Source organism: Cebus imitator, unplaced genomic scaffold (assembly GCF_001604975.1).
Source record: "Cebus imitator isolate Cc_AM_T3 unplaced genomic scaffold, Cebus_imitator-1.0 Scaffold189, whole genome shotgun sequence".
Lineage (NCBI taxonomy): Eukaryota > Metazoa > Chordata > Mammalia > Primates > Cebidae > Cebus > Cebus imitator.
In genome coordinates, this window is record NW_016107504.1 from 1,800,733 (window position 1) to 1,821,081 (window position 20,349).

General features: G+C 45.2%; 2 protein-coding genes across 13 annotated transcripts in view; one reads left to right on the forward strand and one right to left on the reverse strand.

Annotated features, from left to right (window-relative positions):
* The window catches only part of ATG4A (autophagy related 4A cysteine peptidase), a 62,591-nt gene extending 57,928 nt beyond the window's left edge, over positions 1–4,663 (forward strand). For all 9 annotated transcript variants that reach the window (XM_017546473.2, XM_017546475.2, XM_037744951.1 and 6 more), the window contains 3 exons: positions 1,278–1,334; positions 2,962–3,070; positions 3,628–4,663. In XM_017546473.2, the coding sequence (XP_017401962.1) occupies positions 1,278–1,334; positions 2,962–3,070; positions 3,628–3,698 (237 nt within the window). In that variant the 3' untranslated portion in view covers positions 3,699–4,663. The remainder of the gene's footprint in view (positions 1–1,277; positions 1,335–2,961; positions 3,071–3,627) is intronic.
* A 921-nt stretch (positions 4,664–5,584) lies between these two features.
* Positions 5,585–20,349, reverse strand: part of COL4A6 (collagen type IV alpha 6 chain) — a 295,554-nt gene continuing 280,789 nt past the window's right edge. For all 4 annotated transcript variants that reach the window (XM_017546468.2, XM_037744950.1, XM_037744949.1 and 1 more), the window contains 10 exons: positions 19,968–20,039; positions 19,520–19,645; positions 15,118–15,234; positions 14,625–14,786; positions 14,348–14,446; positions 12,630–12,776; positions 11,517–11,633; positions 10,406–10,597; positions 9,412–9,698; positions 5,585–7,227 (listed from right to left, as the gene is read on the reverse strand). In XM_017546468.2, the coding sequence (XP_017401957.1) occupies positions 6,967–7,227; positions 9,412–9,698; positions 10,406–10,597; positions 11,517–11,633; positions 12,630–12,776; positions 14,348–14,446; positions 14,625–14,786; positions 15,118–15,234; positions 19,520–19,645; positions 19,968–20,039 (1,580 nt within the window). In that variant the 3' untranslated portion in view covers positions 5,585–6,966. The remainder of the gene's footprint in view (positions 7,228–9,411; positions 9,699–10,405; positions 10,598–11,516; positions 11,634–12,629; positions 12,777–14,347; positions 14,447–14,624; positions 14,787–15,117; positions 15,235–19,519; positions 19,646–19,967; positions 20,040–20,349) is intronic.

Below are 20,349 nucleotides of genomic sequence, written 5' to 3' on the forward strand. Positions count from 1 at the left end.
ACTGCTAATAAAGACATACGCAAGGCTGGGTAATTTATAAAGGAAGGATGTTTAGTTGACTCACAACTCCACATGGCTGGGGGGGCCTCCTAATAGTGGCAGAAGATGAAGGAAGAGCAAGGGCATGTCTCACATGGCGGCAGGCAAGAGAGCTTATGCAGGAGAACTCCCATTTATAAAAGCTTCAGATCTCGTGAGATTTACTACCACGAGGATGGTATGAGGGAAGCTACCCCCATGATTCAGTTATCTCTACCTGGTCCCACCCTTGACACATGGGGATTGTTATAGTTCAAGGTGAGATTTGGGTGGGGACACAGCCAAACCATATCACTAACTATGCATCTAGGAGGAGTCACTTAACCTTTCTGAGCCTTGGTCTTCTCATCTCTGAAATGAGGAAAAAAAATAGTTCCTTCCTTATGGGGTTGTATGAGGTATTGCGGATATAAGGCACTTAGCACGGGGCCTGGCACATTGTAAGTATTCTATAAAGTTTAGTTATTATCATCTTTCCCCCATTTCCTTCTTGTCCTCAAATTATTGCCACCCAGGGACAGGGAGGAAGGTGGAATATAACTAGAGAGAGATAAGGGAGCAAAATGCCCTGGATGCATACAATCGAGGAAGCTGCAGGGTTTTCCCCTAGAAATATGTTTGGCCTGTACACACATTGAAGGAGCATCTGCCTGTGAAGTAGCCAGTGGTTCTGAGGCCTGTCTGTCCTCTCCCCCAGCTTAATCCAATTGTCAATATACCAGTGACCAAGAGCTGTGAGTACTCTTGTGGACCATTCTTTCACTACTCTGGGATGGCTTTGAGATTGGGGAAGCAGACTGATGGTTCTCTCTATTCTGATAGATGATTTCCTGAAGGTCAACGCCATCTTCTTAAGTATTGCCTCCAGCTAAAAGTACTATTTGGTTTTTGTTTGTTGGCTTAACTGGATGTTCTTTGGAGATGTGTATATTTGTACACCAAATGTAGTGGAATTAACCCCACGCTTTGAAGATATCTTCAAGTTAAAATATCTTGCAGTATGAGGAGAGAGGGAAAGGGACATAGAGCAAGGGTGAGAATGAGGGCGAGACTGAGAGAGATGTGTATGTCTGAGTAAGGCAATGAGTTAGGAAAGAGAGAAGCCCAGACAGTCTTCCTCCTTTATTGCTGGAAAGTCACATCCACAGAGACTAGCCCACATACTAATTCTGGGCCGACAGCTCCGTTGTGCAATACCAAGGGTAATTCTAAGTTGTGCTCTTTTGCTTTCCCCCAAGGGATTTTTCTGCAAAGAAGAAAAAGACTTTGATAACTGGTGTAGCCTTGTTCAGAAGGTAAAGCTATATGTTTTTCTTAGTCTGAAAAATGAAGTTACTCAGTTTGATTCCTTTTCAAGATTGTGTTTCATAGTAAAAATAATCCTACTCTGATATGACTTTACTACAAGAGAAAGAAACTAAGGCAACAAAGAAACTATCAGGTGTGGGTGTAGGAATTCACTCAGGATGGTGGCAAGAATATTAAGAGATAGTTATAAATTATAGTAACAACCCACCTTAGAAGGCTGAGGGGTTTGCATTAGTTTCAGTAGAAGTTTCGGCTGAAGGCAGTCAAAACCCCCTTTACATGTAGTTAATGAGAAAAGCAAATAGTTAAGGTATGTGTAGGAGTTTATCTGAATAACTCACTAACCTTGGTGCAGGATGGCCCTCTGGGTCGGGGCAGGGGGAGATTGACACCTTAATGGTGTTTACACTGAGCATAGGAACCTAGCCTTTGATCTAAGTGATGTTGATTTCAAAGCTTTGTCATTTGATGTGTACTGAAGAAAGCCCTAGAGTAAAGGCTGCCGGCATTAACCGTTCCAGGGGAGAGGCCATGGATACCCCCAGCCCACTTGTTTACTGTACTCTCTGTGTTTAAGTGTATTCATTCCTCACTGAGTCATGGCCTACAGGACATACCCCCGCAGATAGTGATCGTCTCACTTGGGAAATTATGTATAACTTTGGGGGAACTGAACAAAAACTTTGGTTTGAAATATGCTTAGTATATCAAGGGAGTTATATTTTTAGTGATGAAACCTAATATTTTATCTCATTAATAGAGAATTATTTTCTAAAGGTAATACTTATATTTTAAAATGTAGCAAAACTGCATTTATACCACACTTAAAGGTGGAATGAGAATTGATAAGACCATGCCTTTTATTTCATTTTATTATTATTTTTAAGAAAAAGTCTTACTCTGTCGCCCAAGCTGGAGTGAAGTGGTGAAATCTGGGCTCACTGCAAACTCTGTCTCCCAGGTTTAAGCGATTCTCCTCCCTCAGCCTCCCGGGTAGCTGTGATTACAGGCGTCCACCACCACTCCCGGCTAATTTTTATGTTTTTAGTAGAGACGGGGTTTCACCACATTGGCTAGGCTGGTCTCATACTCCTGATCCCAGGTTATCTGCCCACCTTGGCCTCCCAAAGTGCTGGGATTACAGGTGTGAGCCACCATGTCTGGCCAAGACTGTGCCATTTAAATTAGGATATATACCATACATTTTGGACTGCCACTGAAACCATGCCAATATGTAGCAATAGTCTCTTAGGGCAGATTTAATTTGACTAACTGATATTTCTCTGGAGCCAACGCTTCAAGAACATCTCACCCCTAAAGTGAGCAGGACCCATGCATCTGACACAAGGACTGTGCCTCATGATGGAGAACAGGCAGTGACTGCTGGCCTTCATCAGATACTCCCCACAATGTCCTTCCTTCCTAGCCAAACAGTATCTAGAATTGAAGATGGCTGGGTCTTCGGATGGTTCAAGTAGAGGATGAGTGTATTTGCTAGGCCTCTGTTTTCACCTGGCAACCACCAGACCACTGTCTCAGGGTTTGGGGTCAAAGATTACCAACTAGAAATGTTGTGAGTCTGCAGTGTTTACAACTGTTTTGGTATCTCCCCAGGAAATTCTAAAGGAGAATTTAAGGATGTTTGAATTGGTTCAGAAACATCCATCGCACTGGCCTCCCTTTATACCTCCAGCCAAGCCAGAAGTGACAACCACTGGGGCAGGTAAGCTGTTGTCCAGGGGCTCTCGGCTAGCAGACCCGTGTGTAGCAATTGTTTTCTGAGAAAGAAGGAATTGTGGCCCATGCTTTCTGTGGACAGTAAAATTTCTTTTCAGCTGGAGTGATCAAAAAGAAAAGGTGTTTCTAGTTATTTTAATCTTCTGATAAGCTGATATTTACCAATTTCAAAGAATGATAAAAGAAGGAAATGAGCTCACTGCAAGAGTTCTATGCAAAATCAAGATGACTAGGATTGCTTTTTCATGGCCCGGTTCGGAGTAGCAAATTGAGGCCATCGATAATTCAGCGTATCTTGAAGGGCTTGCAGAGCCTCGGCCACATCACTGTCATTAGGTTTATGTAACAAGTCTGACTATTTTGCGTCTTTATAGACAATTTGTAATACTTGGCAGTAGTTCTAATTGTAAGTCTTCTCCACACAAGTCTTTCTTTGGTAAAGCAATAAAAAATGCATAGTCTTAACTACTAAGTAATGTATTGATTGACCACTTCAACCCAAGTATCAAGCTTTTCTTCTTTCTCATTTCTGTATTCTGATAGAATTCATTGACTCTAATGAGCAACTGGAGGAGTTGGATCTGGAGGAAGATTTTGAAATTCTGAGTGTGTAGAATCCTGGGAACTCAACTTGCAGGTCTGTCTTCCATCTGGCACCATAAAAACATGAACTTATTACATAAAACTTTAATAGTCAGCAAGTGCCTGATATGCCAATAGCATACAAACTCGATAGCTTTCATGACTGAGCCAATCACTGTTTCTCAGAAAAAAACAAAACAAAACAAAATGACGGTAACCCTGTCCCAGAAAGAAATAGAACAATCATGGACCTAGGAGCAGAGGGATAAGGAGAAGTTCATTGCTTCTCAGCTTGTCTTACGTGGCTACAGCAAGTCTTCAGCTGCTGCAATGAGGAGATGGCTATCTGGAAGACAGACAGCAACTCTCAGCTTGCTTCAAGCACTAGCAGATAAGAGATGGTTAAGCTGTTCTGCTGCACCCTTTCAGGTGTGACCTATTTTGGACTAAATACTAAGAAACAATCTGTTCTCTTGCTCAAATAATAAAGTGACTGAATCAGGGAGGAAAAGGTTCTTGTTATATTATTTGATTGTGTAGTTTAAGAAATTATAATTTATATCAAAATGTTTGTCAAAGAAATGATGTCAAATATATACTTCTTGATCTCCTTCCTATTTGTGGGAATCTTACTATTTGATGGGTCACTGTCCCCATTCTTACTGATACTTTTGTCAGATGTCACCCTGTCCTTAAATCAAATCATGATCACTTAAATCAGGGGTCAGCAAACTTTTGCTATAAAGGGCCAGACAGTAAATATTATGGGCTTTCAGGCTATGTGGCCTTCTGTCACAGCTCTTCAGTCTGCTGTTGACGTGCAAAAGCAGCCATAGACAATACGTAAGTAAATGAATGTGGCTGTAATCCAAGAAAACTTTATTTACAAATACAGGTGGAGGGCTGGGTTTGGGCTACAGGCTGTAGCTTGCCAGTGACTTAAATTGTTGATTTTTGTTTGAGAAATTAAAAATAAATTGTGTTTGAATTATACTCTGGTTGGTTGACAGCCATATTTAGAACTATTCATATGGTGAATTACACATTTAAGCTGTGCATCATATACAATTCCAAACTATTTTAGGACTAGCAACATAATAGGTTTTAAAGCATGTGTTCATGAAATTAGCTTCACTAACCACCCTCCATCCTACGAGGATGCACCTCAAGCCCCAGCAATATCTTCCCGTTTTCCTTTTCTTGCTCCCTTAACTTGCCTGCATTTGACCCCCGTTCTTAATCTAGTCTCAAGGAAGGCCAGCAACTGGAAGCATGGCACCAAACCAATCTGCTTGTTTCCTTGGATTCCATGTTTTTCTTTTTTCCCCAGCATATTCCAATGGTTCAAAATTCAAAAGATATAAAATGATATCCAGTGATTTGTCTCTCTCTCTGATAGGTCAGTTCACTCCCTCGAAAATTCCGAGTGGTATTAATTTCTTCTTTATCCTCCCAGAGGATGTATTTTATACACATATAAATATATGCACACACACTCACATACACACTCACACACGCAGCTTGGATTTGGTTTTAATGACTTGAACATTCTCTTCCTTTGTTTTATCTGCAAAAGATCCTAAGGCCACAGAAGTATGAAAATGCCTTTCTTGAACTTTTTATTTGTTTTAAAAAATATTTATTTGTATCAACCTACATCATGCTTTGACATCTTGAACTCTAGTGTGTGACAGGGATAAAAACAGGTATAGGCTTATCTCGAAGCAAGTTATGGGTTTTGTTGACTGTTAGATGACTGTTTCAGCCCTTGATTATCTTCTAATTTTTTTTCTGCCTCAGTGTTTTGTTATAGAGCTCAACTTGGCAGTAACAGAAACCCCTGAGGCTCTGAGGGGGGGCTTATAAATTGCAGTGAGATGGACATTAGAAAAGTTTTCATAAAAGAACATCGAAAGAGTCACATGTTCAGATTTCATTTATTTTATTTGCTATGTACAAAATTGACACCATGCTTATTACTCAGGAGGTGAAGATAACAGTAATTCAGGTTACACTGATTATGCTTTGTCTGTATTGGCACAGTTTATATAATACTTAAGGAAACAGAATCACCTGGAAGGAATTGCCTCATGTCAACATAGCTGAGTATTCTGGGAAACTGGTAATTAAAGAAAATGGCTAAAACAAATTCCACCAAACAGAATACAATGTACTGCATAGCCAGTTCAGGTTTGCTTTAGGTTTGCTGACTGCTCAAGAGAAGAGTGTGCTAGATTTTTATGACGTTTTAAAAAATAAAATAGTTTAATAGGCTACCTGTGAAAGCGCAGTTGGATAACCGTTTAACAGAAAGTCTTTAACATCCTCAGAATACAGGGAGACCAACACTGTGCAGCTTTAGTTTGCCACATTGAACACATCTGGATGACATTTGAAATAAACAGAGACTTCTGAGAAACTGGGATGTGGCATTTACCTTTTTGTTCCTGGAGGCAAAAGCAAAATTCACACCTCCTTACCCACCCACCCCTCTACTCCTGGCCCAGGAAAAAAGGTGCTATTCTCATTTCCTTTGATAGGCTTGGCCACATTTGTTGCATCCTCTGCTCTACTTTGGACCAGGCCAAGTTCTCTGTCTCTGGCTGGAGGGGGAACTCGCAAGGAGGAAGTGGTTTCTCTAGGACCATATGCCGTTAATGACCACCACCCGCAACCCAACTGCTGGCCTTCAAGCCTGCCTAAACCGTATGTGGCCCAGTCTTGCTCATTCTGGAGAGAGCTAAAGCTCACCCTGGGCTACTGGCTGGCACCTCATTTCACCTGCCTAGACACAGTGGGCCTCCTTGAACAGTGAGGACTTGCCCTATGTAAACTTGAGCCATCCATGAATGTTCAGTTAGAGAATTTGTTTTAAATGTGGAAACACTGGGTTTTGGTTTAAGCCAAATAATGTGTGCTGACCTCTGGACATGAAGAAATGGCTGATTAGTCATTATGAAGAGCGTTCCGATCAAGACAGTGAGGATAGCTAGTCTAAGAAAGTGGTGGCCCATCAAATCTTTCTGAGGTAGCCATGAATAGTCACACAATCATCCAGATCAAACAATAGCACCAGCTTGACAGAAATGGGACAGCAGGTCTCAGCAGGGTGGGCTCATCTCTGTGGACCTGAGGGCTGGGGTGATCAGTGTCTGGTAGACTAGCCCAAATGAGACTCCAATGTACAACTTGACAGACAGACAAAGGGGCTCAGGCCTTCCTTCTTCGGACCATTCAGGTTCGTGAGGTGACTGTTGTGAGGGGCAGAGGAGGGCAAGGGGCAGAGTGGCAGGTGCCGCCCTACAGGCTTTTCATACACACCTGGCAGCGACTTACTCGGGTGTGGAGCTGCCCTGCTTTCAGCGTTTCAGACACAGGCGACTCCCCAAACTGCTGCCTCTCCTCCACTGTAGTCAACCAGAAACTGTACTTGTTTGCAAAGTAGTGGCAGGTGCCTCGGGCACCACTGCACTCGATGAAAGGAGTGGCCCGAAAGTCCTCTAGGCAGGATCCAGGTGAGACCAGGGACTGGCCTCCACCCTCGGCACCAGCGGCAGTGTGCTAAAACAGACAGGAGATTAGTGCATGAACTGTGCCTGCCAAGGGTTGGCATGGAGAGGGGATGGGTGCTCTGCTGCTATAGGGGGCACATGAGCTCCAATCCTAAGCCCTGGTCCCTTGTCTCAGCCCCAGCTTCAAGCCAGCATACCAAGAGGTGTGTTTTAGGGGCAGAGGCTGCTTGCCCTCCCTCATAGCAGCTTTCAGGGGCAAGCGTGCCCCCCTCCAAGCTCCCTAGTGCCCTCCTAACCCATTATGTAGGGCAATGACTATGTGTCAAGCAGAAATTCCCAAAAATACTGTCCCACTGGGTTCAGAGGTGTGTTTGGTACTCCCTTGCAAAATTGCCACAAATGGATCTCAGAAAGGCTGAGTGAAGGGAAATTTAATAGGCTCTGGACTGTAGTTCTCAGAGCCCTCCCTCCACTGTGCATTGTACGCTAAGAAGGGAAAGAGGGACAGCCTGAAATCTATTGAGGCTTTCTTTAATTTGTTGTGTTTGGCCCAAAGGTCCTGGCCCTCACCTCGGAGGGCTCCCTCAGCATTCAGTTTCAGGGCTACACGTGAGCTGTGGTCTTCAGTTACTGTTCCCATAGACCGCAGCTCCTGTCTCTTCACACTCCTGCCCCTCTCCCTTCACTTTAGGTGGCTATCATCTGGACCACAGGAGATGGGGAAGAGGCCTAATACACAACTGAGTCAGCAAATGGCCAATGGGGCAGATGCTCAAGTTGGCACACAGGAACTCCGTACTTTGCAGAACTTTGTGAGAGTGAGAGTCTCCATGGGAGCTTTCATGTAACCTTTTTTTGACAGCTGAAGCATCAAAGCTTTCCTCATTTTGACCCTAAGAATCAAAAACTCTAAAATACAACACATTTTCCTGCTTTACTAAGTAGCAGGCCCTAGGTTACTTTGGACTTTTCAGATGAATCAGGCTTGTCATTGTGAATGTCAGTTTTTGTGGGGGATGATTCTGTAGGAGCCCCATACCAACGGGTACAGCTCGTAGAACTCTTGGGCCTCCTTTGAATTATTTTACCCTTTTTAATAAATATGTCTCATTGCTTCAAGATGCCTTGCTAGGCAGTCCAAATTCTCACTCTTATAAATATTCAGGAAAAATATTCTAGTATGTTAGAATTAATGTGTAAAGTAAGAGTAAAGAGATTCTGAATAAGGGCTAAGAGCCCTCCTATTAGCAGAGCATATGAGATTTAGTACAGAGTGTTTCTACCATTTCCTGTGGAAGTTCAGGGGCCTCTCCTTATTTCCTGGTCAGCGTGGTGGACAGGACAGAAGGACAGGTGAGGTGATTCTGTATTACACTGGGATAAAATGTCCAAAGTCCAAAGACAGAGCATAACAAGGAAAAGTACCTTTCCTCAAGTAGGTATGCTAATGTTGGGGGCCTGCAGCTTTGGTCATTTTTTAAAAACACTCTCACCATATCACCCTTGGCAATTCAACAGAGAAGCTCTGGCAAGGCAGAATACTCCACTGGGTGCCACACTGGTTTTCCCTGGAGGCTGTCTTGACCCTAACATGACATTGTATTTGAAGAAACATCCCCAGTTATACACAGGATATCGTGTGAGGAACCTGATGTCTCTTTGGGCTTGCAAATGTTCTTTTTCTTAGCAAGACACACTGCATGGCTGGCCGCTGCCTTCCCACTGAAATGGAGAGGCAGCAAAAATACCAGCAATGAAATACAAACACAGCATACACCCATCAGAGCCTTTTGGGAGGAGATGACAGAGGCTAGAGGGATCTGGAAGGGTGGAGAGAAGAGGGGACAGTGCCATGGCTGGCCTAATTAGTGAAGTTGTATCCTGGCCCCGAGTGGGGACAGACTGTCCTTTACTGTCCTCCCAGATCATAGTGTGTTTTGGTCTTCCCTTGGGAGTGGCATAACTGACACAGACATGGAGATGGTGGGACATTGACCTGTGACTCACAGATATTCTAGCCCCTGAACCACTGAGTGCAAACTGCTGTCTTTCCTGTACAACCATAACTACCCGCCACTCATGCAGACTTGGGTTCTCCATTCTTTAGCCAAGCCCAGGCCACACATTTCCATTCTGTTCAAACTCTGTGCTTTCCACCTGGTGTCCCTTGAGCCTGGGAACCAGTCCAAGCCCTTTGCCTCCAACTGGGAGAGGGAGCAGTGCAGGACCTTACCATGAGGAAGGAGTATCCGATCCAGAGGCTGCGCCAGCCCAGGGGGCACTGTGGGATGGTGATGTCCTGGCTGTGCACAGCAATGGCTTGTGATGGCGCCTCACACACACAGCAGCGGCTGATGTACTGGGCAATCTGGGTCTGGCCGACAGGCATCATGGGGATAGGGGCGGTAGTGGAGAGCCAGTAGGATTTATCATTCCGCCTGGCATAGTGGCACACCTCATTGATGTTGCAGTAGATGAAGGGCATGGTGCTGAAGCGGGGCAGACAGGAGCCAGCAAAGCCTAGGAGAGAAAGTGGGCAAGGGCAGGGAAGGTCTGGCTGAGGGGCTTTGACCAGATGGTGGTTTGGGTTTACATTCAACCACTTGCACCAGACTGGGACAGCCCTCTCCTTCCAATCTGTAACACTGTACACATGCTGAAGTGTGTTGATCAAATTCTATTTTAAATGCACCAGGGAGATTTGATAATAACAAGAATCTTTTTATAAACTGTATAATTCCGCCCTAATTAATCTGCTTTGAAAGAAACAGCATTTAATAGGCTGAGTCTGCTTTTAAGATTTAGCACATCTTCAGACAACACAATTAATTCTCAGGTAATCATCGTTGCCCTGCGGGTCATATTATTATTACTACTACTAATTGCTAATATTTAATGGAGGCTTAAATGTCAAATGTTGCTCTAAGCATTTTATATTATGTGATTAATTCATGCAATCCTTCCACCAACCTGTGTGATAGGTACTAGAATTAGCTTTGCTTTATTAAGGAGGAAGCCAAAGCTTAGAGAGGTTGAATAACTAATGCAGTGTACTCAGCTAGTAAGTGATAGAGCCAGGGTTTGAACCCAGATCCACCTGACTCCAGAGTTGACGCGTGTAACTCTACACAGCAGTGGGCCTAGAAAGGACTGGAAGAAGAGAGGGGTTGGCTGTTGGTGTTTGTGGAGACAGGTCACCAGGGCTGCCTGTCAGAGCCGGTACCTACCCAGGTCCTGGTTGTGCGCTTTCTCTTGTCCCTCCACGAACAGTAAGCTGTACCCCACCCACAGCTGACTCATCCCGATGGGACACAGGGGCACCTGTTCCGACTGGCTGTGCTTTACCAACGTGTAGCCCACTCTCACACTCTGGCCAGGCATTCCAGGCATCCCGAAGGGGCCTTGCTGCCCTGGAGCTCCTGAGAGAGACAGAGCATAGGTGAATGTGGTGCAGCTAATTATAACATCAGCTACTCACATTGTGCCATGCATTGTGCAAGGCATGTTATACATGTGTGTTATCTTACTCAATCCTCACAATGACCCTGAGAAATGGTATTACCACCTCAATTTTTAGATGAGGAAATCAGGGCTCAGATGTCCTACAGCTATTAAGTGGTAGAGCTACAACTCTATCTCAGATGTATCCAGCTACAGAGGCCCCACTTTTCAAAGTACATTGTTAAGCTTCCTTCCTATAGCCACCTGGCCTTGGGGTCTCTCTGAGTGGGGATTAGGGTGTGGAGAGGGACACTTCTCAGGTCCAGCCTTGCAGGCCCTCATAGGAGGTAACTATGTAGCTGCTGAATCAGAGGCATGGAATGCAGAGTTAGGTTTAGCAGGGTAAAATATTTCCCTCGTCTCCTGCCCATGACAGACATGACTAATCAATTGCCACAGTTTCCCACAGAGCCTCTGAGCTGTTCTCTAGTCAGGACAACTAATTTGTCATCCCTGATATAAAGTGGGACATAAATAGAAGAGGTATATGGACAGCCACACCCTTGAACATCCCCCTCCCATGTGTGTCAGAATCCCCGGGTAGAAAAGGGGAGGTACAGGGCAGAGGGCCATCTGTAGTATAAAGTCAGATCTTTTAAGCACTGGAAGAGAGTCCAGAAAAGGATTTGGATCAGTCCTTTGCCTTCTGGAATGTAGGGCATCCCTTCACAGGGTAGTGGGGAGTGAATGGACTTAGAGCCCAGTTTTTGAGCCTCTTAGGAGTGTCAAGCTCTACCACAGGGTTTACTAAGTTTCAGACTTGAAGTTTTACTCACACCGTAGCCTCAAATCCTCCCAGACCCCTCCCCCCCGCCTCCTAATGTGACATCATCAGACCTTCAAATCCTGGAGGGCCTTGCAGTCCAGGCAGACCAGGATCACCAAGAGCCCCAGGTGGGCCTGGGAGCCCATTGGGGCCATCTTTGCCAGGGATGCCAGATAAACCTTTGAAGCCTGCGGGAAAGAAAGCCCAAATGAGGGTATTCATTGTAGAGGCGCCTTCCCCAGGAAAGGGGAGTTGTGTGTCATGCCCAAGATTTGCTAGGAGATGGTGCACTGGTGGTTGATTTGGTGTGCTTCCTGGGCTAGTTCTTAGTTCACGGGGGCATCTCTGCCCGGGGGCAGTGCCCTCGACTTAGCCTTTCTGAGCCCGTTCATGTCCACTTCTCATCCTCTCAGCAACACTGGAAATTCTGCAGGGCAACTGTAAGCATCCCATATCAGAAATGAGAACACTAAGGCTGGGTGTGGTGGCTCATGCCTGTAATCCCAACACTTTGGGAGGCTGAGACAGGCTTAAGTCAGGAGTTTGAGACCAGCCTGGCCAACATGGGGAAACCCCATCTGTATTAAAAATACAAAAATTAGCTGGGTGTGGTGGCATGCACCTATAGTCTCTGCTACTCAGGAGGCTGAGGTGGGAATATCACTTTAACACCAGAGATGGAGGTTGCAGTAAGGTGAAATGACACCACTGCACTCCAACCTGGGTGACAGAGCAAGTCTCCATAAAAAAAAAAAAAAAGAAGAAGACAAGGGGACATCAAGACTCAGAGAGACTTCTAACTTACTCCAATTGTGGCAAAGCTTGCCAGGTTTTCTGTCCCCAAGCTTTAGAGTTTCTTCATTGTCTCCTGTGGCCATTTATTCACAACCACACTCCCTCCATCTCTCTGCAGCACGTTAGAGAGAGATGAGTGGTCTGGAGTGGCCTCGAGAAGGCGGCCTTGCTCTGCCCTCACATCCTCTAAAGCCAAGTACCAAGTACAACCACCACCCTGCTGGTCCTGCTGGCCATTCTTCTCCCCAACAGGACGCATGGGAGCTTTGTGAAGGAACAGAAGCAATGCTTGATGAAGGCACACCCTTGGAGATGGACGTCCAAGCCATTCTTTCAGCCAAACTGTCTCAACTTCCCAAGAAATCTCCTTTCTCTGGCACCCTCCTCACCTTGTAGGCCTATAGGTCCTTGAACCCCAGGGTCCCCAATGAGGCCAGGGATGCCATCGATGCCTGGTAGACCCAAGGGCCCGGGAGGAACCTGGACAGCTTCTGCAGTTGGTGTTTGTCCAGGAGCACCTTCGGGGCCAGAAGAGCCTGTTGACAGGTGGGGGAAATGAGAACATCAGGCTGAGGCAGAGGAGGTCAGGGTGGGGGGTGAGGCCCCAGAGGCATTCTTTACTGTCTTGCAATCAACAGCTTTCTACCCTGTTTGTCCCCACCGGATATCTAGATATCTCCAGGATGGCACTGTGTGTATTACCCAATGCCTTCTTTATACATCTTTCTCCCCAGTGGTTGGGTAGCTCCAGGAGGGCGGCAGAAACTGGGTCATATTTATCATGCCTCCTCAGGACCCAGCACAGGGCCCAGTGGGTGATAGGCATTCAGGAAGCATTTGCTGCTAATATAGTGAGCTGAGCCTTGGCTCAGGGCTTGGGTAGCTGGTTTACCCACTAGCTAGAACACAGTGCCAGGGAGGCTGAGGGGATGCTTCTAATCCCAGAGGTTCAGTTGGATCCCAGCCTAGGAACCCGGCACCAGGCAGCTGCCTTTCCAATAGCGTTATTTGCCTACTAAGTCAGTGAACAAGTATTTCTTCAGTGCTTACTATATGCCAGGCTCCTGGTAGGTCTGGGGATAGAGCAGTGAATAGGACAGACATTATGGAGACTATAGTCTGGTTATAAAGATGAACAATGCCCAACTCAACAAATACTGTTAATCTGAGTGAAAGTTGGGAGAAATGCTGTGGAGAAAGGACTAGCACAGGGACAGTGGGAGGGAGCACAGGGTGGTATAGAGTGGAGGCATCAGTTTTAGAGAGTGATCGGTGGCCTGTTGCAAGCAGTGGCATTTAAACCGAGACCACTGAAACATTAGAAGGACTTTGCTATTTAAAGAGTAGAGGGGCAAGTACACTCTGGGAAGTAGAAGTAGCATGTGCAAAGGCCCTGTGGTAGGCTGGGACTTGGTGTTTTTGGATAACTGAAAGAGGCCAGTGTGGCAGGATCACAGTGAGCAGCAAAGGGGAAGGGATGGCGAAGAGGATGAAGAAGGAGGCATCACACAGGGCTTTATCGGCACAGTTAGCTCATTCGTATGCCATGGGAAGCCACTGGATGATTTACGTTTTTATAAGCTCTTTCTGGCTACTATGTGGAAAAATGATCACTAGGATGGGGAAAGGAAGGATGCTGCATGAGAACTCTTGGTGGCTTGGATCTGGGGAGAGCAGCCAAGGTACTGGGAAGGGAACAGATGCAAGGCACATTTAGGAGGTACAGGCGTCAGGGCTTGCTAATAGATTGCATGTGTGTGAGTAGGGGTGGGAAAGGATGGGAAGGATAGCTTTTTATTTCTGAATTGAGCAAACGGGTGGGTGGTGATCTGAGTGCAAACCCAATGCCCACTAATGCAGAGATAACAGAGAAAGGCAGTCAGCAGCAGGATCCATGGTGACAAGGCAGCAGTGGTCTTCACTCCTGGGAGGTGATAGAAGCTGAGGGATCCCCAAGGTAGAGAAACCGCATCCCTGGGGGAGCTTGATCCAGCTGCTTCAGGCATCCAGGCTTTCTTGGTGTGGTGAGCAATGACTCCTGAAGGAACCTTACCACCAGGCCCCTCCCTCGAGCTCTGGATCAGCCCAGCACATGTTCTCAACTTACCTCTTGGCCCTGCCTTCCCCTTCATCCCGGGAAATCCTGGGTCTCCAGGTGGCCCAACCTTGCCTGGAGTCCCCATGAAGCCAGGCTCACCTCTCATGCCTGACAAAGTCCAAAGGAAGCAAGTCAGGTCCTGGCATGGCAGGGGTGGTAGGGGTGGAGGATAGGCAGGGGTGAGGTAGGGAAGAGCATCAGCCACCGGCCCCTTTTCACAGGACAGTAGGAAGGAGTCCTGGCTGCAAAGTCGGGAAGGGCCTGGCAGCCAGCCAAGCAGCCGTACCTTTCAGTCCTAGCTCTCCATGGAGGCCAGAAAAACCTGGAATTCCTAGGTCTCCCTTAGGCCCCTGAGGTCCGGGAATTCCAGGGAAGCCAGGGTCTCCGGTGTCACCTTGATTCGAGGATGGCCCAGGGGGACCTGGGGGCCCAGGGGGGCCTGGGCGGCCTAGGGATAAGATTGGAAGAGGGGCAAGGGGCAGGTGAGCAGGTGGTGGCCACTGCTGAAGGCCTAGAGACTGATAGCATGCCAAAGCCCATTCCCAGGACAGAGACTGTTCCCTCACCATCTGTGGGGTTCTAATGCCCAGATTTTCCCAAACCATTTTTTAGCAAAATGCACCTGGCTCTAGTCCCCTATGTCCCAGCTCAGAGAGGGATGTGAAGCCAAACATGCCCAGGTGTGTCCAGCATCAGAGATTGGCTGCGCTGTACACATGACTTCCCCAAATGTCAGACAAAGGTGGTGGCCAGTCCTCTTTTGGGCATCCTGTCTTTACCTCGTTCTCCATCTAGGCCTGGTCGCCCAGGGTCACCAGGCTGTCCTGCTATGAGTGAGGGCAAGGAGATCCCTGGGGCACCAGGGAGACCAGCAGGGCCCTGGAGACCGGGAAAACCTGCAAAGAATAAACAAAAGGGGCTGGATAGGCTCCGTGTACCGGGAAGATGGCCAGGCTCTGTCAGATAAAATGGAAGCTCACACAGAGAAAATGGAAGCAGTTAGGTAGGAGCCAGACCAGAGAACGCCAGCAGAGGGCTCTTCTCTCCTCATCCTTTCTTCCCAGAAAGCAGACAAATGTAACTGACAAGGGCTCAGAGAATCCCCTTTTCCAGCTGGAGCTGTATTTTACTGGAAAGCTCTAGCTCCCCAGCCTCAGTGGTAATGGAAATATTTTAGGCCAATTTCCCCCAAACCAGAAAGAAAAGAAGGCATGACTGAACACCTGGACTTTTAAGTTTCCAAAGTGATTTAAAACTTACTGTCAGTGTCAAAAAACATTTCTTAAGTTAGCCAGTTGTGTCTGAGGCTGCACAAAGGTTATAGAAGGTAGGCCACAGGCCCTAGCCAATCAAAACAGACACGAGGCCCATCAGAATGGAGGCATCGAGAGTGCTATGTCTCTGTCTTTTAGGGCTATCTTCTGCAATTTCTAGGCAAACTAGAAAACAATATTTTATAGGTCATTCATGATACGAGCCAAGTGATTGTTTAATTGCCTATGTAACAAATGTCTCTGTACTAAATCCCTCCTCCCATTTTGGCCAAAGAGAATAACCACTTATTACAGTAGATACAGAATACTCATTTGCTCTAATTTTAATACTGATTAACATGTTTTCAGTTTGTGGAACTATTTCTATTGTAATATGTTCAAAACCAAAACTTCCATCTGATCACACAGATTTATTTAATGTTCACAGATCAAATACATAGATGGTAATCTTGACAGGAAAACACAGATGTAGGTGTTGATATCATACATGTAGCATGGAAGAGATATATTTATTACTTTGGGATATTCTAGAAGATATTCAAATGAAGATAAATGGATTCAAACTGGCTGACGAACTGTTCTGGTGGTCGAGATCCTTAATTTTTGTTTGTGACAAGAAAATCCAAAAATGTTAATGTCGAATTTTATCTTTAGTGACAAGAAAAATGCAAAAATATTCATGCTGAATTCCTCACATTAATCTAAAACATAGTAAATCCATGAAAATTTATAAAAATGATGGTAGCTTGGTCAATTCCAGTGTTTTTAGATAGCTCATTAATTAATTGAATCTTGAAATTTATACAAGGAAAAAATAAACTTTGAGAAAAGTCTCTGTAGGTCTCTTAGGTCTGGAAAAAAATAAACACAAATTGAAAAATAGTAACTAAGCCAGGTGGTGGTACTCATGGCATTGCTACTTATGGTTTGGTGAACCTTTGAAAGATTTTTCTTTATTCCCAGGGTAAAAATCTGAAAAGAAAGACATATTGTATACTTTTTTTGGAAAATATAGCTATACACATATATTATGTATATATAGTTTATATATATATGCTGAAATTATGCAAAACTAATAAACAAGACACCACATGTGTAATAGAGTAGGCAGTGGTGGGCAGTACACAAATTATAAAAGTTCCCATGGCAGTGTTTGGAGACTCTTTCTCCCTTTACCTGTTTCTTGATTTTATAATTACACTTATGTGTTAATAAGCCTGAAATAAAGGCACTACTGACTTCAAGTAGTACAAAAAGCTCATGCATTTCTTTAAAAATAAAACACTTTAAATGAGCAGATGAAAATGCAAAACAGCCGTTTTTCCAACTCAGTCCAGTGTCAAATCCTTGAAAAAACAAAATATATAAACGCAGCCTCTAAATATTTAGTGCAAATATGAAAACAAATAGTATCATTGAAAGTTACTTAGCTAATAGTATTGTAAGGAGAGGGATTGCTCTATGAAGTTTTTCATTTGTTAGTTTGTTTGAGACAGGGTACTGCTCTGTTGCCCAGGCTGGTGTGCAGTGATATGGTGAGGGCTCACTGCAGCCTCAACCTTCCAGGCTCAAGTGATCCTCCCACTTCAACCCCTTGAGGAGCTGAGACTACAGGCACACGCCACTATGCCCTGCTAATTTTTGTATTTTTTGTAGAAACGGGGTTTCACCATGTTACCCAGGCTGATCTCCAACTCCCTGGCTCAAGCGATCCGCCTGCCATGGCATCCCAAAGTGCTAGGATTATAGGAGTGAGCCACTGCACCGACCACTCTATGACATTTCCTTAGGAGTAAATCATCATATTGCACTGATTCCCATTGTCAAATAAAAGATAGGTTCCTGTGGGGGTGGGATGGGGTGGTACTATATTCTCTTTTTTATTTTTTTGAGACGGAGGCACCAGGTTGGAGTGCAGTGGCACAATCTTGGCTCACTGCAACCTCTGACTTCCTGGTTCAAGTGATTCTCCTACCTCAACCTTCCGAGTAGCTGGGATTATAGGCATGAGCCACCACACCCAGCTGATTTTTGTACTTTTTTTAGTAGAGACGGGGTTTCACCATGTTGGCCAGGATGGTCTTGATCTTCTGACCTTGTGATCCGCCTGCCTCGGCCTCCCAAAGTGCTAGGATTACAGGCATGAGCCACCACACCCAGCCATTTCTTGTACTCTTTTTAAAGAAATTGTTTTAATTAGAGATTGAGAGGATATGACATAATATTTATAATATTATGCAAATAATAATTCAGATACAATGAACACTGTGTTTAAACCACTTAATTCAAGAAGATGACACTTGTTTTGAATTTTCTTTTGTGTCCTCCACCTCTTCCTTCCCTCCCTCTCAGAGGCAATCACTCCTGAATTTTGTTCATCATCTTTCTTCAGTTTGACCATGTATATCCCCAAACAATGTATTGGTTGGTTTTGCTTACTTTTGAACTTTATGGAATCATACCAAATGTACTCCTTTGTGACAAGTTTGTTTTTTGCTTAGAGCTATGTTGCTGAAATGTATCCTTCTTGACCTGTGCTGTTTACTACATTTGTAATTGTGATTTTATTATTTCAGATAGCTAAAGAAAATGAATAATCTAATGACTGTCAAGATTTGAAAACAAAAGAAAATGTCCCTGTGCTTTTATCCAGTCCTGTCTTCCCTATGTTCTGTGAAAGAAGACACAGTCTCTGGGCAGGTTCAGGCCCTGCTTTGAGCCCTTCCTCTGGAGAAGCTGCTGGCTTTCAGAAAAGAACAGTTTGGTCCAGATCAAAGGGAAGAAGAAACATAGAAACAACAGATACATCCATTTAAAATGCAGCAGGAAATGAATTAATGTATGAATATAGTTCCTGGAAAATGTACACACATTACACAAACGTACACATAAACAAAATGTGGTGAGACCTCAAGCCCCAGAGCAAAGAGAAACAGAAAATTTTGCAAATATGATTTACCCAGGTAACATGCAATAATATTCTTAAGTATATACTATGTGCCAGGCACTGAGCTTCTGTGTATCTTACCTCTGTCTTCATTGATTCCTCAAAAAACCTATGAGGTAGGTTCTGTTATTATGTTCATTTTATAGAAAAGGAAAACTAAGGGCTTATTTGGGATTGAGAAACAAGTAACTTCCTTGTTTAAAGTCATACAGCTAGTGAGAGGTATAACTGGAATTTGGACCCAGCTAGTCTGATTTCATAGCCCATACTCTTAACCATGATGCTATGCTGAATTCATTTCCTGGTTAACATGGAGTGGAATGTATACAGGTTTTTAGAACTTTCCTGAGGAAACGTTGAAGAACACAAGTCATTCTTACTTTTTGAGAGGTGGGCAAAAGGAGACTCAGAAAGGGACTTCAGGCCACGTGATGACTCAGGGGCTGAGATTAGGGTAGAACCTGCTTTCTAGTAAACCCAACAAATTCTAGTTGAGGGCATGCTGTGATCCTGTCCGGTTGAGACATTTATCATCTTAGTCTTGGGATTCTCCCAGCAGCCACACTGTCTTCCCAGGGCCCTGGGAGTGCCATCCACACTGGACACTGACGAAATGCCAGCCAACTTCTCACTAAATGAACAAGCCCTAGCCCTCAGGGCCACTAATTCCAAGCTCTGGCCAAGCATGCCAGAGAGTCTTGTGGTTAGTAAGGAAGAGCAGAAGGGAATCTGGAGGCTAAAATGGACTTGGCGAACTGTGCCCTGACAGTCTTCACTGGAAAATGCTAAGCACAGCGTATCCTCTCTTTCTCAGCGGTCATTCCCACTGGGTTGTGAGACTCCCAGAGATATGAAGACACTCTTAGCCTAATCCTGTGAGCCACATGGCCCTGCGGTGCCCTAAATCTGTTCCACCAGCAAGGCCTCTCTCAGTCTTTACAAGGCCTGACTTGGACTCACCTCGATCACCTTTTTGCCCTCTCAGGCCCGGCTTCCCTGGAGCTCCGATGCCAGTTCCTGGATTTCCTTTTTCTCCTTTGGGTCCAGGGAGACCGGCAGGCCCGGGCACACCAGTGATACTAGGTCCTAGGAGGAGATGCGGGGTAGGGGCAGACTTCAGTGGAGGTGAGGCCTTCCTGACTAGCTCACTTGCCTGTGGCCTGAGAAGCCTGACTGGCAGACACCAGAGGCAGAGTACTGAAGTAACAAGAAAGAAAGTTAATTTGAATAGAAGGAAAAACCCTGTCCTCTTCGTTCTCCATATCAAGGGACCTCAAATTGGAGGTTGGTAAGGAGAGATATGAGTCCAAGGATATGGGATACACCACAGTGGAGAATTCATGGCTAGCCCTTGCCAGGCTTCTGGAAGAGCTGGTGCCCTCCTCTTCACCCTGGGAGTCTTCCTAACCTGGAGTGCCATGGGTACCCTTGGTGCCTGGAAGCCCATTCAGTCCATGTAAACCAGGAAATCCAGGGAAGCCTGAGGGGAGAGAATGTCAAAAATGGCTCCAGCAACTCTGAATCATGAAGCATCAGCCAACCTGCCCCCAAAGGCATTGCAAGGTCCTTATTTTAGTCCTGGTCTTTTTTGAGGCATTTACTTAATGCACTAAGGGAGAAGAAAACATCCCCAACCTATACCCTGCACCCTAGGTTCTCATGACTCTTATCAGAGACCAATACAGCTTTAAGAGTAGGATGGTAGCTCATTAGGTATCTTGAAGAAGAACTCTGAGTAGCAATGTCAAGACCTTGAGTGGTCAGCTCCCAGAGACTGGTTCCAGAAACTC